The following is a 20254-nucleotide window of genomic DNA, read 5'->3' on the forward strand; positions in this document are numbered from 1 at the left end:
TCTTCTTTGCTTGTTTTAGAATTTTCTTGAGTGAATCCTTTTGCCAAATGATTGACATTAAAATGGGTACAGTTCTTCCCGCAGTTGTGGCTGCTAGAAATGTGTTACATGATATTAGTTATATGTTCATCCATTTTTCATGCAAAATTGACTCTGGTGAAATCCAGATTTTAAAATTGGTAAGAAAATGTGCTTGAATGCATGCACTGATATTTTTTAAATTTTTGATCAATTAGTGAGTGATTGTGGTGAGTTTTTGTCCTTTTAAATTTTGTGTGCCATGTATTAGTTGCCTGCTATGGCTGAATAGCAGTACTTGCAATTACAATATCTGTAAGCATGTAGATTTGTTTCTGCCCTTTTCATAACTGTAGATTCCCCTTTGCTATACAAAGTGCTTATAAGGGCTGATCAGATATATTGCCTATAATTCATTTTTATAGATACTTCTTATCAGTGAAGATATGTGATATACAGGAAATATAAAGAGGAAAGGAGTAGGGAACTGGGCTGTCCTGTTTTACTATTTTAGTGTGTATCTGAAGTGCCCATGTATCTTAGGATATATCTTTCACAAACATGCTTTTTCTATGTCACAGCATTTTTGTTAAATAACATTTTGTCTAAATTAGCTAACTACTGGAACTCTAAAACATCTAATGCTTCATTTAATCATATGTAGTGTCTTTTTAGAGAAAGGTTATAATATGGATGAACTTTATATGTATTTTTATTTATTTAAAGCTTTTATATACCATCCTTCACCAAAATTCCCAGGACAGTAGTACAATGAAATAAAAGTACAGCATCAGGCAACAAATTCAAATAAAACCCTATCTGAAAACACTAACATGTAAAAATTGGCAAAATAAAAAGGTTTTGGCCTGGCACCAAATTTTGAATTTGCAGTAGAACATTTAATATTTATCCAAGTATATGTCCACTTAAATGTTCTACTTGCTTCCTGGAAGCTAATACAAGATCAGTATATTATTATTATTATTATTATTATTATTATTACATTTCTATGCCGCCCCTTGCCGAAGCCTCGGGGCGGCTTACAACACAATAAGATACATTGAAATACAATAGAACATAATAAATTACCAAAAAAATACAAAAATACAAAAAATACACTGAGATACAATAATATAAAATTAAAATTAACAGTATAAAATAAATAAATAAATAAATAAATAAATAAATAAAGAAAGAAAGAAAGAAAGAAAGAAAGAAAGAAAGAAAGAAAGAAAGAATATAGGAGGAGGAAAGAGAAGGGAGAAGAAGTTGCCCTGGCCAGATCATATATTTTAACAATTAAAATGATGCTTAAATCAAAAGGTCTTTACCTGGCGCCGAAAAACCAGTAACGACGGTGCCAGGCGGACCTCTTTGGAGAGTGCATTCCATAGGTTGGGCGCCACCGCAGAGATTAACAGCTGAGGGCTTCCAGAGGCTGATTAGCATCCCAGTAAGAGGAGTAATGAAACACTCTCTACCTTCTCTCTGCATCTTAGCTAGATGGCTGTTTGCAGTTATCTGAGGTGCTTTTGAGGAGTGAACAAGGTTGGAGCATAGTCAGGATACCTCATATCTTGGCATCCCAGTCTCCTCTCCCTACCCCCTTTACTCCCTCTCTGAAGTTGTGTTCCTAACCTTGGAGAGACAACCTACACAGTTCTTTTTCCACTAGTTGGAAGTGGTAAAGAAAAATCAAAACATGGATTCCCAGCTCTGAGGTCAGATCTCTTTCTGTGATCTCCGATCTGGGTATCTGAATTATCCTGTGGCCTCCCAGACAAGTGTTTACAGGCCATGGGATCCCTCTCTAAAGAACTGATACTACGACAGTAGAAGGATAAATGTTCATGTTGTTCAAATGCTCATGCAATGGACCTAAGAATATTTCCAGTATTTCAACCCATGGTACATAGTTGCCACTGGTCTGCCTTTGTTGAAGTTCCTGTATAATATTTTAGAAAGCTGTGTATTCATTTATATGCCAATACATATGCAAAATATATGTATTTACATGTATCAATAGGAATTAATTTATTCAAATATATGCAGTTATATTTGTTGCATGTGCTTTCTTTTTCTTTTCTTTTTTACAATTTCATTTCCTTGAAATTTGCAGTAAATATTTTAAAAATAAAGTAGTAAATAATTGTTCCTTATTTGAAGAAAGATCCTATCACTTCTATAGTAAATTATTGTAGCATTCTTAAATGCCTTTACTTGCAGCAATAGGTTTCTGGAGAATACTGCCTTATATATATTTCCGTTTTAGTACTATAATTCATTAGCTGTTTTAGTAGATGAGCATCCCAAAGATTATTTGTTTAGTTGCTAAGTCATGACCCCATGGATAACATTCTTCCAGGTTCTCCTGTCCTCCACCATACCCTGGAGTCCAGCTAAGTTCACACCGACTGCTTCACTGACTCCATCCAGCCACCTCATCCTCTGCCGTCCCCTTCTTCTTTTGCTGTCAATTGTTCCCAGCATTAGGGTCTTCTCCAGTGAGTCTTTTCTTACTAGGTGGCCAAAGTATTTGAGTTTCATCTTTAGTATCTGACTTTCTAAAGTACAGTCAGCAGGGCTTTTTTTGTCATAGAACGCACCGGAACAGTGTTCCGGCACCTTTTTTTGATGGATTTTTCCAAGTGATTGTGAATTGCCCCGTTGGGCATAGCAGATCAGTGGCAAAAAGCATTAACATAGTGCCTGCGGGCTGATTGTGTGTCGGCGCTGATTGTCAGCACTGATTGTGAGGGCGCTGCTGGGCTTGTGATCGGTCATGTGGTCGCGCGCTGAGTGCTTACTGCCGGTGGCGACCATTGTGTAAAAGTGTGACCCCAAGATGTGAGTTCCGGCACCTTTTTTTTTTTTTTTTTTTACAAAAACACTGACAGGTTTTATTTCCTTTAAGATTGTCTGATTTGATTTCTTTGCAGTCCAAGGGACTCGCAGGAGTCTTCTCCAGCACCACAATTCATAGTTGTCAATTCTTTGGCACTCAGTTTTCCTTATGGTCCATCTCTCACAGCCATACATTACAACTGGAAAAACCTCTTTAAGAACTTGCCACAGTTTGTAGTGATCCACACAATCAAAGGCTTTAGCATAGTTAAAGAAGCAGATGTTTTTCTGGAAATCCCTTGGTTTTTCCTTGATCCAGTGTATGGTGGCAATTTGACCTCTAGTTCCTCTGCCTCTTTGAAACTCTGCCTGTACTTCTGATAGTTCTCAGTCCACATACTGCAAGGGCTTAATACTATCTTAAGAACTTCTGTCCTATGATCTGGAATACTTCAGAATGGTAACATATGACTCCGAGTTGTGAATCATTTGTCGGTCGTGGTTTCAACTGTTGTAGGTTATTTCTTGTGATATAGAAGCAAATACACTCCTTAGCTGCAACTGTGGTTGATGTTGATGATACTAACATAGTAAAACATGAGGGCATTCTGAGAGCTTTATGAACATTCTTCACACATATGTACATCATTGAGCGCAAGAGGAGAATTATGTAATCTGCTTTGAGTGCTTTGTAAGGAAAAAGTGGGATATAACTCTAGTAAATAATTAAGTTTGGAACCAATTGCAATATTACATCATTGGCATTACAGCTACTGTGGTGTGCTTTTTCCACTTACCTCTTCAGTAATGATTAATTGAATGATTAATGACATTCTATCCCACTCAATAGTCCAAGCTCTCTGGGTGGTTCATAAAACAAACTGAAGGTCAAAAACCAGCTGTGGAAGGAGGGCTTACTCACGGTCTGGCAGCTGAATAAAGCAAATGCTACTTTGTAAGAGGGATACCTCACCACTTGGCCAGAGGAAAACTGAAAACATTCACGCATCTGTAAAGGGGAATTGATTGGATCTCTGCCAGATTCTTCTAGTGCAGCACTTCAAAATGAATCCATATTTGCCAGCTGTCATACCACTGAAAGCTGCTACTGTGTGACCTCTGCTCTTAAGTTACACATCATCCCAGTCCTAGCACCTCATTCAACAGTCAAGGCCTCTTCACTCTTTCCACCATCCTCACACAGTTCTTGCTATTCCTTAAACATTTATGCAATGAAGTGCATAAGGAACCACATACATTGTCAAAGTGTTTAGTGGCTAGTGAAACTTGGGTTTCACCTTTTGACTGTTGGGCACCCAGGATTGTATACTGGATTAGCAACAAGAGATTGGGTGTTTGAAGGAATGCTTCCCAGATATCTCAGAGCCTCGTTAGGTACTGCACAGTCTCAGGCACCATTTGGAAAGAGATACTCTGTCTCTGTACTGCAAGCATTTTTAAAATCCTCTTACACTCAAGTATACCAAATGCTCTCAATGCAGGATGCTAGAATCAAGTTTATGATCAACCCCTATACATTCTTATGATCATGTATGTTGAAGGAGCTTCTTTAGCCACTGATTCTAGAACCAGAAACATTTCAGCTCTCAGTTGCTTGAAGGTAGTAGACAACTTTGTATGTACATTAACAAGGCAGAAAATAAAGCTCAATATCACAACAGATTACAATAGAACAATCAAAAAGCAGTACTTAAAATATTGCATCAACAAAAAAGTGTAGTAACACAGTCCCTTGCTGATTAGGGAAAGCCTCTGCAAGGTGTGTTTTCAAAATACATTTTAAATTCTTCATCATTTCTAATAATATGGCCACAATCCAAAGAGTGCACAGGTAAATGCAGTAAATAATGCTAGCGGTTTCTTTTGACCTTAAAAGGAACTTTTCTCATGGACAATATGAGCTTGTATGATGTACATGTATTAACATGCCCCTTCTTTGGTAAGGCCAGGAGTGGCCAAACCGAGGCCCGGGAGCCATATGCAGCTCTTTGAGTTTATTTTGTGGCTTGTGGCCCACTGCCTGCAGGCGTCCACTCGCAGCTCTCAAACATCTGACTTTTTCCCATATGCAGCTCTCAAACATCTGACTTGTTCCCGTATTCCATTGAGCAAGTCTGGCTGCCCTGGTAGAACCCATAAAAAGTCACAGTCTTTAAGCTGGGATAGAAGGTACAACTTCTTGAAGGAGCCTTCAGTGGCAACAGTTTGCTCTTTGTTCTAATGTTTGCAAAAATTGAATGGCAGTAGCAATGAAACTTTTGTTGTTAAGAGGGAGAAGCCATGGAAAAGTATAGTTCAATCTTTATCGGTTAGCACTAAAAGATGACAGCCCTTTGGGAAATTGGCCTGAATATCAAATATTCACAAGTTTAACAAACATTAGGACATGTGGGAAAGCTAAAATAGGGGGGAAACTTGCTTTATTTAGACTTTTATTATTGTAAATAATAAGAGTGTTTTTTTTAAGGTTGGAATGTTGTATAACCTAACTTGAGAGTAAGTCCCATTGAACTCAATTTTTGAGTGTGCATGTATAGGATTGTACTATAAGAATATATTTATGTGACCACTTCAGAACTGTTTTAAAGGTAACTCTACCATTAGATTTACCATATGCTACTATGTTTTGACCTATGTAATGTTGTTATTTCCAAACAGTCTATGATGAAGGTTTCCCTTTAATCCACAGAAGAAGAAAAATGTTTTCAATGATGGAAACCAATTTATATAAAATACTGTTTGGAGGGGATATAATACATAAAGCAGATTTCTCTGCTTAAGTTGAAGCAGTTTCTGCATCACATTTTGAAAATCTATGCCTCAAAAATCTCAGACTAAAGATAAAGGTTCAAATACTTTTATGAAGAGTTATTGTAGGACTGGGATCTGGGAGATTTAGGCTGTAGTCACCACTTGGCCACAAAGGTCACCGGGTGATTTTGAGCCAATCATTAACTCTCAGCTTAATATAACTCACAGGGTGTTGTGAGGATAAGATTGAGAGGAAGAGGTGGGTTATATAAGCGGGCCTTGCGTTCCTTGAAGGAAAAAGCTGAGTATCAATATAATACGCATATTTGCAAAGTCTTGCATCTAATTTTACTCCTTTTACTAAGATTAACTCTGAATGGATTTGGTTTCTAGACATGGAAAAATGTTCTATGCGTGATATCAAACAAAATGTCAAAGAACTTTTGCATGAACGAATAAAGGAACCTGGTAGGAAACTACAGATTACTGGGAGAATCAAAAAGGTGAGTGCATCTAAGAAAATATCAAGACCTGATCCAGTGAGAATTGGGCATAAAGGAATTAGGCATTACTTCTTTTTTTTCCAAGTTCAGCAATAGGTAACATTAACAACCAAAATAGCAGTGCCTGCACCCAAGCAGCAGGCTTGGATAAACACCAAGGTTTATAAAAGTACAAAAACTTTTAGGGAAAAAGATGCTCAGGTCCCCCCTGGCAACCCCTCTACAATTCAAAAACCTGTGCTCAGTAGGTGCAGAGTACTGTCTGTTGAGGGCAGAATGAAACCAGCTATGGAAGGGCACAGGCCTAGCTGACTGGAACCCTAAACGGGAGCATTGCACTCTGCAATATTTGTCACAGGTCACCCTTGAAATACAAGTTAATGTTATAATATTTAATTACAAACTGTTCTTTGACTTTTAAAACAAGCTTTTGATGTGGCTACTAATTTTTGTGGAACTTGTTGATAAGGGTGGCTAGAGCTACGGTCAGCAACTCATTTTTAGCAGCGATATTTTCAACTGAGCAACAACTAAAGTGATGTAGGTAAGACCGCTTATCCCCTCATCAGATCACATACACACAGAAACATAGGAAAGGGTCCTTTAAAGCTTTCTCTCAACCTCTGCAAATAGCAGCTTCTTGTATTATATTAGTTAATGTTTGACTGTTTGTGGAAATAGAAATTCCATGGTTGTTGATTTGCTGTCTTTGTTCTTTCCTTGAATATTTAGCCAATGAGAACATTAGTCATGACAAGCTTGACCTCTGAGTAAGTACTAGGTATTTTGATATGTCTCCTGACTATATTAATCTTGGAAGTTGAACATGCATAGTCTGAACCATCACATTACATTCTGAATAACATTAATTTGGAGGGCATAAATGAAATAGATTGCAGTGCAGGCCTATGTAACCTAAATGTTAACATTTGATTGATTAGATTAAGAATAATCATTTAATTCATTAAGCTATAGAAATAGTTACTAAAATTAAAGATCATATTTGTAGTGTGCTGTGATCAGAAAGATGACATAGAGGCTTAGAGTATGCACATTTTAGCTCTAAAAACACTGTGATGTTAATTTCAAATGTGAAAAACACCAATTATTTCATGTAAAATCTAAACTGTAGTATTTTCTTAGGAATTTGAGCAAATTTTCCTTTTTTCTGCAGCCTCCCTCCCGCAATCTTCTTCAGAGGGTTGGGGAATATTTTGCAAAAGCATGGGTGATGGAAGGGCTGCAATGGGGAGGAGGATATTTTGAAAAATTGTGTCCCTCCCTGTTCTGCTAATAGAAGCCACTGCTGGATCAAGAAGAATTCTACCAATGGGATGATGCCACTTAGATACAGCATATTAGTAGGATTAAGAAACATGTACCAGTCAAGAAACTCAATTGACAGTGCAATCATATACATGTGTATTTAGAAATTAGTCCCATTGACTTGAGTGTGTACTTAATCCCTTCACATAGTCCTTTGCTGCCAAAGAAAATACTAGGTTACCAATATTGATCTAATTCAGATTGTCCCTTCTTTGGCGTAGATAACCCCATGAAATAAACCCCGACCCTTTCTTTTACTTTATAACAATCTGCACCTTGTAATTAAAGATCCGTGATTTCCTGAAGATTCTGCTCAGATAAACTGATATGGTCTTCTCTTCACCTTTCCTCAAAGGAAGCAGAATTTAGTTGTTCAAGTGGTAAAGAAGTTGGGAGGCTTTCTATTTTCAGATGAAGTATGTGAAAGCACAAGCCATGTAGTTGCAGGAGCCCCCCGGCGTACCCTGAACGTCCTGATGGGAATGGCACGAGGCTGCTGGATTGTCTGTTATGAATGGGTAAGTAATACAGATGGACTGGACACAGTTGCTTTTTTCATTAAGTAGGGTCTCTCATTTAATACTTCCAATTTAGTTGAAAATGAACAAATGATCTGCTTTATATAAAATATTTAAGGCTTGTTTATGATCAGAATAGCTCAAGGTTGTCCACTACTAATGAACATGCAAGGCTAATGAACATTAAGCAATGCTATGGTCAGATATCTCTTTGTAACTGGATGGAATGCATATTCATAATCAGCAGTTTCATCGGTATCCTGTCTTTACTTGGTAAACTCATGCTCAGAGTAGTTTATGATGTTAAAATTTTAGACAACTTAATATAATGTGGGTAATTAATTAAGTTTCAAATATAAACAAGGTTAAGATTATCAGAGGTATGAAATATCACAATTAATATATGCTAGCATTAAACAATCTGATAACGATCTGATAAGAGTTGAACAAAGGGAAAATAAATCTAAACAACCAAAGCAAAAAATCCAGCCATAGGATAGTCTTTGAAGTCCATCTCTCAAAACTTTGCCCACCTAGACTTGGTTGAATGAGGCTAAGAAGCAGGGGCCAGGTCTCACAAGATTCATAGTTAGATAGTCTCTAGGCACCTTCAGCAGCTGACTTTATAGCAGTCTTTACAGTCCCAAGCATGTGGGCTGAGGCACAGAAGAAGGGACTTGGTCTTACAAGAGCTAGATGGTCTCTTGGCATCTTCAGAAGCCTTTGTTGCTGTACTATAACCAGTCAGGTCCCTGTTCTCCCAGGCTGGGTGGAATGGTGCAGAGACCAGGTCTACCAAGGCTCACAAGTAGGTGGTTTCTGGGCACTTCATGTAAACAGTTGAATGGATTGTAAGAGTTTTGGAAATTTATGAAATGATTGGATCTACATAGAAAAGGGTAAAGGGCAGGTGCTAGAAGCAAGAATTTTTCTGAACAGTATACATATATGCGTAGGTAGACCTTGCTTGCAGTTTCATTAGGAATATGTGCATATTCAGCATTCTCCAATCTGTTGCTCTCTAGGTGTGCAGGACTTCCAGCATACCCTAGCCCAGTGGTGGCGACCTATGGCATGCGTGCCACAGCGGGCACGCAGAGCCCTCTCTGTCAGCGCACAAGCCAAGTCGCCCCAGCATCGCCCCAGCAGCCGAGCTTCGGATAACAGCGCACATAGGGGCCATGCGCATGCTCAGAGAGGAGTAGCGGTGCCAGGTGATGACATCACAAGCCGTGACACATTAGCCGCAACTCATCTGAGCTTTCTCATGGCTGGTCAATACACTGCCAAGTATATATATGTATTTGCTTGGACTGGCCGTTTTCAGGTTTTATTGCAGTGCCGGCACTTTGCGATAAATAAGTGCATTTTGGGTTGCAGTTTGGGCACTTGGTCTCTAAAAGGTTCACCATCACTGGGTTAGGGTTAGAAAGACAAGGTGTCCTGGTATGATTTTGTTGGTTGGAATGTGTTTAGAATGGGCAGAAATGAGGAGCTGTGCAGAAAAAGCTACTCAAGGAAGGCTTTTTCAAAACCACCCTCTTTTTAATGGAACGTTAGCCCTATATTAGGGCTAGGGGTGTGCACCAGGGCAGGGTTAGGGTCAGAAAAATGAGGAATCCTGGCATGATTTTGATGGTTGGGGTATGTTTAGAAGGGGCAGAAAAGATGAGCTGTGCAGAAAAAGCTACTCAAGGAAGGCTTTTTCAAAATCATCCTTTTCAATGGTATTTTACCCCTATATTAGGGTTAGGGGAGTGCACCAGGATAGGGTTAGACCAGTGGTAGCAAACCCATGGCGTGCATGCCACAGCGGGCAGACAGAGCTCTCTCTGTCGGCACGCGAGCCAAGTCGCCCCAGCATCGCCCCAGCAGCCGAGCATCGGATAACAGCCCACACAGGGGCCATGCGCATGCTCAGAAAGGAGTAGTGGTGCCAGGTGATAACGTCACATGCTGTGATTCATTAGCCACGACTTATCCGAGCTTTCGCATGGCTGGTCAGTGCACCGTCAAGGATATATATATATTTGCTTGGACTGGCTGTGAGTTGTTCTAAACTAAAACCTCAGTTTTCAGGTTTTATTGTAGGGTTGACATTTTGCAATAAATAAGTGGATTTTGGGTTGCAGTTTGGGCACTCGGTCTCTAAAAGGTTCATCATCACTGCCCTAGCCAATGCATCCAGTGTACACATAGTTTTGTCTTTAAGTGGTGGTGATATCCTTGCAAAAATTGACACATCTAAAGGGTTGCTAGGGTTTGGATGAGTTAATGTGACAGAAATGAAAGATCAGATTGCAATAATTGCAAACAATTCAATGAAGAGTACTGAGGAATCCATGGGTTGCTACTCAGTTTTTACCTCTACCCTTGTTTTCTGCAAGGGTGACAGATCTATTAACATGGTCTGACACTAGAGGCTAATAGATCCAGATTATTTCTTGATGGCCCCTGAGGGATTTTCAGGCTGATGCAGTTGCTGGTTCTGTTGAATTCTTGGCTGATCCATGGAATACAGAGGGGACCCAGATGCTTGATGAGATCGTTCTTGAGCACCTGCTTTGTAACAGAGATTGTGTGGCTCCATGGCATTGCACAGAGCTGAGAGATATAAAACAATACAGGGAATGGCTTGAGCACAGATGAAGAAAAATTCTTAGGGGTGCAGTCAAGCCCCAGTAAGCACTTATAATCAGCTATATTGAGGGCCAGTGAGGGCAGCAAAGAAATAATTTCTCAATCCAGTCTTCTATTTGTCACTCTGCAGAGTTCTTTAGGGCCTATTACATGCTGGCCTCAAGGACATCAGAGGCACACTGGAGTATATTTACTAGGCACTTCTAGAATAAAATCTCCTGTATCCACCATAACTGAACCCTCCAATTTTTCAGCAGCTGAATCTGGTAAGGTTCCCAAAGCACAGCCTGGCCAGTCATCTTGGAAAAGATTCTGTTGGTTATGCTTGAGGATATGGACCAGCCACTTCGACAGGTTCATGCAACCATTTCTGCACTGGATCCTTGGCTGTTTTGGCTTACAAAAGCGAACAGCTGTCTGGGCCAGAGGGGTGACCAATGCCTCTTTACAAGAGAGAGTGGTCCCATGCTGCCTTAAAGAAATCTTTTGTGGACCCAGAAGACTCAAATAGGATAGTGGAAATTGTTCCCTCTCTGGGTAATGTACTTCAGCAGGTGGTAGTCAACCTGCTCCAGCTATTCCTAGATGAGACTGATCTGGGCCCATTTGGGGTTCAGGCCGGGTTTTGGTACAATGTCCTTTATCCCTCAGGAGTGGCATTACTGGAAACATAAGGAGAAGAAGACAGTGAGAAGGCCTGTTGCAGAAATAACATTCTGTTTGCTGCTTTCTGAGTCCAACCAGTGCAGCTAGGATGTATTCATTTAGATGTTTAACTCAATGTATAGGATTTGGATACAACAGCAATACTTCAGGTTTTGGGGACCTTTGGGCAAGACACCCACTATGAGCCCCCTTCCTCAGCAAGCCTACTTTCTCTCCACCATCCTTGCCAGCTGCTCTTACTCATCATCCTTTTTCCCATCATTGCCACCACTTGCTTGCTTGACAGGCACAGCTAGCCAGCCAGTAAACTGGATCTGCTGTTCCTTCTCACCACTACAATTGCCTGAGCCAGAGTGAGAAGCAGGTGAACAAGTAGGTTGCAGTGGGGAAGAAGAGGTGCAGTCCGTTCCCCCCCCCCCCACTGTGAGGTCTCAGCAGATGCCTGATCATTATTACTGGACCTGGCTGCAAGCATAAAATCAGTTCTAGAAATATGGAAGCCTTTCAATATTATTAGTAGTAAAATGTGATAAAAGACACTAACAGCACAGGCATTTATGAATGATAAAGTAGTACTCAGACTGTACATATTGACTTTTAAGAGAAATAAAAGCAGAACCCTGAAATGTTCCCATCGCAAGATTGGGAAGGAATCAAGTACAGCTGCAGAAACAGGAAGGTTTGTAATGCCAGAGGATTTGTGAGACAGATGTTATTTTCTGTAATCATATTCAAAGAAATGAACTCTGGCCAGATGCTCCTGACCTGACAGCTGAGACGACCGATGGAGTATTGCATTGCCTATACTTGTATATTATTTACTACTTAAATTCACTACTTAATACCAATAGGTTCTTGAAGCCACAGCTTGTCTGCAACAATTTTTTGAGGATTTAAACCATATTGTTTCTTATGTTTAAACTTCTACAATGCTACATTAGTGATTGGACTAATGGATTGGATAGGGATGGGGACAAGTGGCAGATGCCAGAGACTGAGAGGTATAGCCTGGCGTGAAAACTGGGCTCCACTCACAATAATCATATCAAGTATAAAATAAAATCCAACAGAGAAGCGTTGGGAATAGCTTCACCTATTTTATAGTGATTGGCTCTAGAGGGGGTAGAAGTTGGATGCAGGCAGGGTTGTTTTTTTACTAATTTTGTTCAGCCCTGCTCAGGTTGCTAGAAATTTCTTTTTTCCTTATATATTAGAAGTAAGGAACATCTATGCCTCAATGAGCAGGATTTTACGTGAGCACTATGAGTAACTTTCCCAGCCATTAATGCTTCTAGACAACTAACTCTTGTCAGAATTAGTGGGAAAGATCATTCTGAGTCTAGTGCCATTCAGCAAGTTGCTTGATATTGTTAATGATATATTTGCTAGAAAATAGTTTTTTAGTGGTTTTATTGGTGAAAACTATGAAAGAGCAGAGTCATTTTTAATAGGGACTAGTAGAGGAAATGACACATTTAAGCAGGTTACTGTAGAGGATGTCATATTGTTCCTGTGGAAAAAGTCATTGAACAGTTTTAAACTGCACTTGTTTTGATCTTTTGTTAAAAAAAATCCTTTGTAATAGTCCTTCCGGGAATGGGCATGTTAAATCATTGTTATGAACATCCCAGCTGCTGACCACTGATCTAAGGATGAATGGCTTTATTTTTGCTGCTTCTCTTTTTATTTCACCTACTTCCAAATCTGCGAAGCTTTGAGAAGTCAAGAGTAGTACAATTGTAGTTTGCTACTAGTACTACAACACACACTGTCCTGAAGGATTCCCAGTGTAATTTAAGGCATAGGTTTTTTTTCAAAGGGCTACACTGGGTAAACAGAATTTCACTCACGGTTCATTCTGTACTGATTCATGCCAGTTTTTTAGTTTTATTTCTGTCTCATAAAACTAGCACAGCCAGTGAAGTATATTAGCATGCACCTACTTCAGCAATTTTGAGAACAAATATTCTTCAGGTTTCAGTGCATCTAAACCAGGTTTCTAAATAAGTCTGGTTTCTGTACTCAACACGGTTATTCTCTTGCATGGCCACTTGGACAAGAAAAAAGCAATTACTTCTTGTGAAAATGGAGTTTGGCTTGTTTCTTGAACAGTCCTTCTCAGTGCAGCATAAGAAACTTGCTTCTGTAACAGAAAATACCTTGTGGAGAGAAAGTGCTGAAGTACAGCATTGCTGTTTGTGGTTTGAAACAAAAAAGCCCTAAATCCCACATGCCTTTTGTCATGCCTGCAATACCATTTTGCAGCCCAACTACAGACTATAACCTGGATGGCCTGAAAGTAAATTGCCAGATGTTTTGGACTCAGAGCATTCCTGATCATTGGTCATGCAGGCAGGGGCTTACTGCCCACCCCCAGTCTACAGATTGGAAAGCCTCATTCAGTCTTTCATTACTAGTTACTGTTCTCAAGTTTTCAGCTTTTGTCTTCATTTTCTGATGCAGTAATATGTCACTTCTGGGATATGTTTTAAGTATGCTAAAATAGAGTTTGTCCTATGTTTGCTTTACTTTGGCATGTCTAAATCAGAGCTTTTGAGAATCTATAGTGGAGAGGAAGTAGATCCCAAATACTGAACTACCTGTTCAACTTCTGCTTTATTTTGCTGATGTATTTAAAGACACTGCCGCACTGCTATGGAATTTAGGTATTACATATCTTCTCCAATCTGTAGGTATTGTGGTCTCTAGAATATGGCCAATGGATTTCTGAAGAACCATATGAACTCTCAGTGGATTTCCCTGCAGCTCCTGTAAGTAAAACACACTTTGCTTTTTAACTTATTCTGCCTTATTTTGTGATAAAGAGTGATGATAATACTGATTTGTTTGCACTATATCAGATTAAATGTTAATAAGTAGTATTTTTCTTCATTTTGACCTGGGTGAATGTCTATTGGTAAACATTATTACAGACTTAATGTTAAACATTAATTAATACAGACTTCCAAACTTCTACACAATAGCTAAATCTTAGCTAGAGAAGGCAGGAGTTTGTTTTCCAAATCTATCCAAAATACTGAAATTTTTTAATTAGCAAGTATTATTTTAACATAGAAGAAATAGGAATGAATAGTGCAATTTTCTTACAAATTATATTGTAATTATTACAAATTATATTGTAATAATACAACTCTATAAGCTTCAGGGATATTTTGATTTTTAAAATACTGATACAAATACCTGACATTTTAAGAAAAAGAAATAGTAGTTTACTATTATACACTTAGTACTGAACTTTTAAAAGAGGTGAAGCACAGAACTATTTTTACAAAACCTTATTAAATATACTAGCATGTGCTACCAAACTTCCCTGAATGAGTTATTACTAATGGTAAGAATTTGAGTACAAGAATTAATTACAAAATAACATTATGTACATAATTACAAACATGGCATGTTATAGGAATACAATATAGTTTACAAAGGGGTGATTTTGTTTTAAGGTAGCCATTAGAGTTCAGTAATAAGGCATAAAATATTGGTTCCGAAGCTTTAGTAATTTTATGAAGTATTTCACAGTTCCAGTTACGTGCACACATTATAAATGTTCAAGGCAACAGTCTTTAAATTCTTTCTGAGTTTCTCTTTTGGCAAATCATTGTTGCAACTGATATCTCTTCTTGCTAGAGGTTTAGCTGTGATGAAGTTTAGTAGCAGTTGAAATCATGACTCAAAGCAAGTTGATTCCTGCAAGATCCATATTTAATTTATATCCCACCTTTCTTCCAACAAAGGTGCACATGCAGGCAGGAAAACCAGTCCAGCTGTATCTTTGGTTTTAAATACTTATCAAATGAAGCGTCTTAAAAATTATTTCAATATGCCCTTTAATGCAGAGTGCAAAAGCTTTTAGAAATCTGCTGGTCTGATCATCATAGTTGTGGCCTTGAGAGAATACCCCGATCCTTTCCAGTAGTACCACTTAATCCCTTTAAATTTGTTTGTATTCTGTCGCAATGGATAGTAGAGGCCATTCAGATTGGAAGGACCACATGCATCAAACCACCAACCTGTTTAAAAGAAGAAGAAAGGCAGAAAGAGGAATTGTTGCATTTTTTTTTTCAAGTTGCAAATCCTTAACTATTAAGCAACTATTATACAAGATGCTTAGTTATTTATGCTGCATAATTTGGTGAAGATTGGCAAAAATCTATGGAGACTGGCAGGGCTAGTGGGCGCTGGGATGATGAATTCAACACACTGGGATGTTCAAAAGTCCCTAAAGTATACTATGCTTTTAGTTACTTCGCACCCAGAATGCAAAGTTGAATTGATCCCCATATAAGGCCCACATCCAGAGAAGGAGGCAAATTTGCTGCAATCACTGGGTCAGGTTAGTTGTGACTAATTTATTTTTTCTGGGTACAGTACATTTAAGATCCCTGTAAATCTCCAAACTCAGAGGATTATGGGCATCCTATAAAGCAGGGGTCTCAAACTCGCGGCCCGCGGGCCAATTGCCGGGACAGGCGGGGCACGGGGGAGGGGCCCTGCGGCCTTCAAAGCGCCGGCAGCACCTGGGCCGGCCTCCGGGAGCGACGCGGGATGAGTGGCCCACCACCACCACTTGATGTGGCCCAGCCTCACCCAGACTCCACTTCCAGCGGCCCCAGGTAAGCTGAGTTTGAGACCCCTGCTATAAAGGATGGAAGAGGTACGAAAGGCAACTTCCACCTCTCTGTTCCTCCTGCCCTTTAAGTCAGTTATAACAAATTTCAGCTGTCTTTGTGAATACCCTGGACTAACAGAAAAGTGAACAAGTAAATTCTAGATCAAATCAAGTCACACTTTCCCTAGAAGCAACAATGACAAAACTGAACCTGTTATGCTGTGGGCACATCATGAGAAAGCAAGACTTACCAGATAATCCAATCATGCTAGGAAAAATCAAAGGCAGAAGAAAAAGAAGACAAACTATGAGATGGATTGACTCCATAAAAGAAGCCACAGCTTCAAATTTACAAGAGTTGAGCAGGACTATCATGATAGGACATTTTGGAGGGTGTTCGTTCATAGGGTCTCACCATAAGTTGACATCACATAATAACAATAAAACAACAACATTAAGTTGAGGTGCTTCAGAAGAAGAGGCAAGGAGCCTGGAGCACCATCAAGATATATTGTATTCTGATTGCCTCGTTCTTTTCTCTGCTGCCCACCAATGAGTATACTTTTATTACCTCAGAAAAATAAACAGTTTTTCTAATGTTGTCTGCAAGGTTTGGGAGGGGGATCTGAGCCATCAAAAAATGCTTTGGCCAGCTAGGGGCTGTAGGATCACTTTCTTTGTTATTTTAAGTTATATAGTATATAAGGCAACAAAATAAAATAGTGCATCTAAAGTTTTAAAATCTGGGGAAATTCACGAGGTACTGGAAAGAGTTATAAGGAGACACCATCTGAGCCTGTCTGGGGAAAGAGTACCAAAGTTGTGACATCACTGAAAAGGTTACTTCCTGAAGTGGGTGATGGTATGCAATGTGTCCTATAGATTAGTCTGAAGTACCTTTGAGTTAGACCTATATAGTGGTGTTTTGTTCCTGCCAAGGATGCTGAAGTTCGTTATTTATGTATTATTATTTATGATTTGTTTTCTAACCTCCCCTATTAGCCACATGGCTTCCTGGGCAGGTTCCAAGTTGTAACTTGGGCAAGTTACAAGTTAACTTTCCATCACCATGGATGGAGTAGTACATTGTACTTCTGGTCTATTAGGTGAATGGGTATCTGCAGAACTCTCTTTGGAAGCTTTCTCACTGTCTTCCAAGTTCCAGAGTTTGATTGCCCTTCTTCTCTATCAATGACACAGAAAGTCATTGGTTGAGACAATGCAATTGTATAAATCCATTTATTTGTGTTTTCTTCACTGGGCAACCTGGCGTAGCAAGAAAGCTGTTAAGCTTGCACACTGTCCATGCTGATAGGGAATGGCAGTAATTCAGTCTGTTATCATTTCTGGGACAGTGCACTTCATAGGTCTTAGATATATCTGAAAATGATGGATTAAAAATCAGCCGCTATACTGAAGCATGTTACTTCTCTTTAGTCAACACAGTTCTTTCCACTTGTTGCTATTATCCATAATAGCCCTTTCTGTAGAGCTCACAAAGTTCCTGGGATAAAAACATGAGAAAAGCTGTGCTGGATTAGACAGAAAGCCAAAGTAATCCAACATCCTGTTTTCCACAATGACCAACCAAATGCCTGTGAAAAGCCCACAAGCCCTCTTCTTTTGTCGTTCCTCAGCAACTGGTACTCAGAGGCACGCTGGAGGTAGCATTTAGCGGACCCTTCTCTCACTCATTAGCAGAATGTTCAGATAGATGCATCTGACTGTAAGGAGGAGGAGGAGGCAGTACAAGGGAGGGGGTGATGACTTCAAAGTTTCAAGGCTACCTAGTGAAGTTTCTCAGGCAGAGAATGTGAATTGGTCTGCTTTGGAAAGGCTGGAAAGGGTTTTGGGAAGGGATGGGGAGCAGATGGGAAACCGAGTCCTTGACCAAGTAAGGAGGCAATGGGAGAAATGATCTGCTCAGTTAGAGGGTCTCCGGCATTCCCATTGTCTTGTCCTCCAGCAGCAAGAGCCACCCTGAAGGTGAGAAAGAAGCTTTACTGAAGGAGGAGAATGGAGGAGAAGATTCCAGGTTGGCGTCAACTCTTTACATGAGTAGATGCTGCCCCTGAGTTATTTAAAGTTCATACTATTTTGTAATCTGTTAAGTTTCAATAAAAGAATTGCACTTCAAGGGATTGTCTTGAATTTGATAACTAGAAGGAAAGATGGAAGAGATCAGCTCATGACAGGCAACATGACTGATATCCATACTATTTGATTGTATGTGTGTACCTTCTTTACTAGAAATTCTGAACAGAATATGTGGGCAAAATGCACTCTACAATTTCCTTAGTTTTAGCTGATTATGTTATCAATCTTTCTTATTTTTCCGTTGCAGTTCATTTAGTTCAATGCTAGGGAAGGTGTGTTGAATTGCAACTAACATTTCTTACTATAGCCTATTCTGGCTTGGGCTACTGGGAGTGGCACTCTCTCAACAACTGCAGGGCCGGCAACACATTCCTTATCCCTGATCTGGATGTTGGTGTTTAATGATACTGAAATCCTGTATTACTGTGGATAGCTTTCAAAGGGTTACCTTAAAACAGATAACTGAACTCTGTGTGAAGCAAGGCCCAAAGAAGAAGGATGGCAATTTCAGTCCGTTTCCCTATTCACTGCACCTCAAAAACATCTGCTCTGGAGATTTGGGTGACCTCCAGGGCAGGCTTTTATGCAGCTTAAGTAGCTGCAGGGAAGGAGGGAGAAAGTAGGCTCCTGGCTTCCATCAGTGGGTTCCCTCTGGTACCGTAAATGTGCTTTATGGGCAAAAGAAGCTCTTCCATATGTGGCACGTGAAGTCTGGATGTTTATCAGCGGTAAACACCGGGCTTCCCACTGGGCTTGTATACTTGCTTCACCTTGTGTGGCCCTGAGGAGGCATTTGGGAGTTTTTCTTTCCAATGTTGATTGACCTCAGCTTGCCATATTGTCTCAGCTTTGAAAACTGATTAATGTTAGCTACGGTTAGTGAAATTAGTCAACTTTAAAACATAGTTTATGAAGTTGGCTTGTTTTCACTAATCATAGTTAAGATTAATTACCTGCTGAACTGTGGTTTATCTAAAATAGAAATGAAAGCTTCCAATCTCCTCATTATGACAGCACCCACATATGTATGCAATCCCAGGAGAGGTAGGCTCGTTCTCACAGAGTTACAGCCAAACACAGCCTGTATCTTAATCTACGTGGCATCCCGAGGTCTGTTTTTGCTGTAGATCTTGGCACTTTCTACTTCAGTCTCTCCAGTTAATGTTCTCATACTGTGATGCTAAGTTGCAGAAGTGAAAAGTGGGGAGTGAGTTCATGACTGAACTGTCTCATCCTCTCTCTTGTCATGAACTTACTTATGCAAGGTATTGGAGAGTGCAGTCTTAGTAACTGCACCATCCCAAATAAGTATTGTTCTGTTTGGGCACAGCCCTGGTATTTGATTCTTTCCATGTTTTGCCTCATTTCACATCTCATATTCAAAAGTTTGCAACTGAATCTGAAAAGTGAAATCACTTAACTAACATACCCATTTGTGATTTTCAAGCTATCTTAGTTTCAGCTAGTATGACAAAATGTTACTGCTGTTTATTTTACGAATTGATGAAACGCCAGTAGAAATAGGAAGAATGTGAAAATAGGAAGAGAATCAAAGGTGCAACTCTTACCTCCTGTTAGCATTTGCGAGCATTTGCAGATGCATTTGTCATTGTCTGCATCCTTTGTGCTAAAACCATTTCCTGGTTGGCTTATGCTGCTTATTTTGCCGGCTGTACCCGTAAGTCCTTTAAGGTAGATCCTGTAGAAAAATAAAATGGAAAACAAATTAATACATGCTGATGCTTTTGTGGTGGTTCTGCCGTAAAGAGGAAGTATTTTCCAAGAAGTATCCTGTTCGGTTCTCCAATTAATGGTCTGCTATGTTTCTTTTGCAGAGTATGCCAGGCACAGGTCAACAGAATATGTTGTTCTGGAAAAGGAATAACCTGTTTACTTCTGAATTGTACTAGCCTTTTTTAAGAGGTCAGGATAGGTGTTAACTGTTGAGTAACTGCCTATGTCAGTCACCCTAGTGACTCCCTGGTGGATTAAACTACAACTCCCATCAACTAGCATAAGCTGTCTTCTTGCTGGCTGATGATATTGGGAGTTGTACTGGAAGCCATCAGGGCATCAGACAGAGGAATTGATATTGAAATAAAAAAACAGCTGGAAATCTGTATGTCAGATATTATTGATGAGGTCTTCTAAGCCTCCCCTGCCCCCGCCATCATTGATAGTGATGCACTAAATTTGGAATCCAGGTTGAGCTAATAGTCTTTCTAAGATGAAGGGAATAA

The 20254-nt window shown here is 39.6% G+C and overlaps 2 protein-coding genes across 2 annotated transcripts in view; one reads left to right on the top strand and one right to left on the bottom strand.

The window, feature by feature from the left end:
• The window catches only part of MCPH1 (microcephalin 1), a 125742-nt gene that overhangs the window by 21481 nt on the left and 84007 nt on the right, over nt 1-20254 (top strand). Inside the window, exons 9-12 of the mRNA XM_044421436.1 lie at nt 6028-6137; nt 6870-6907; nt 7819-7981; nt 13981-14058. Of these exons, the coding sequence (XP_044277371.1) occupies nt 6028-6137; nt 6870-6907; nt 7819-7981; nt 13981-14058 (389 nt within the window). The remainder of the gene's footprint in view (nt 1-6027; nt 6138-6869; nt 6908-7818; nt 7982-13980; nt 14059-20254) is intronic.
• The window catches only part of ANGPT2 (angiopoietin 2), a 48704-nt gene continuing 42682 nt past the window's right edge, over nt 14233-20254 (bottom strand). The window contains exons 8-9 of the mRNA XM_044422180.1: nt 19583-19713; nt 14233-15318 (exon numbers count right to left, since the gene is read on the bottom strand). Of these exons, the coding sequence (XP_044278115.1) occupies nt 15158-15318; nt 19583-19713 (292 nt within the window). The 3' untranslated portion in view covers nt 14233-15157. The remainder of the gene's footprint in view (nt 15319-19582; nt 19714-20254) is intronic.

This window comes from Varanus komodoensis, unplaced genomic scaffold, assembly GCF_004798865.1.
Source record: "Varanus komodoensis strain SLA01 unplaced genomic scaffold, ASM479886v1 scaffold12, whole genome shotgun sequence".
NCBI lineage: Eukaryota > Metazoa > Chordata > Lepidosauria > Squamata > Varanidae > Varanus > Varanus komodoensis.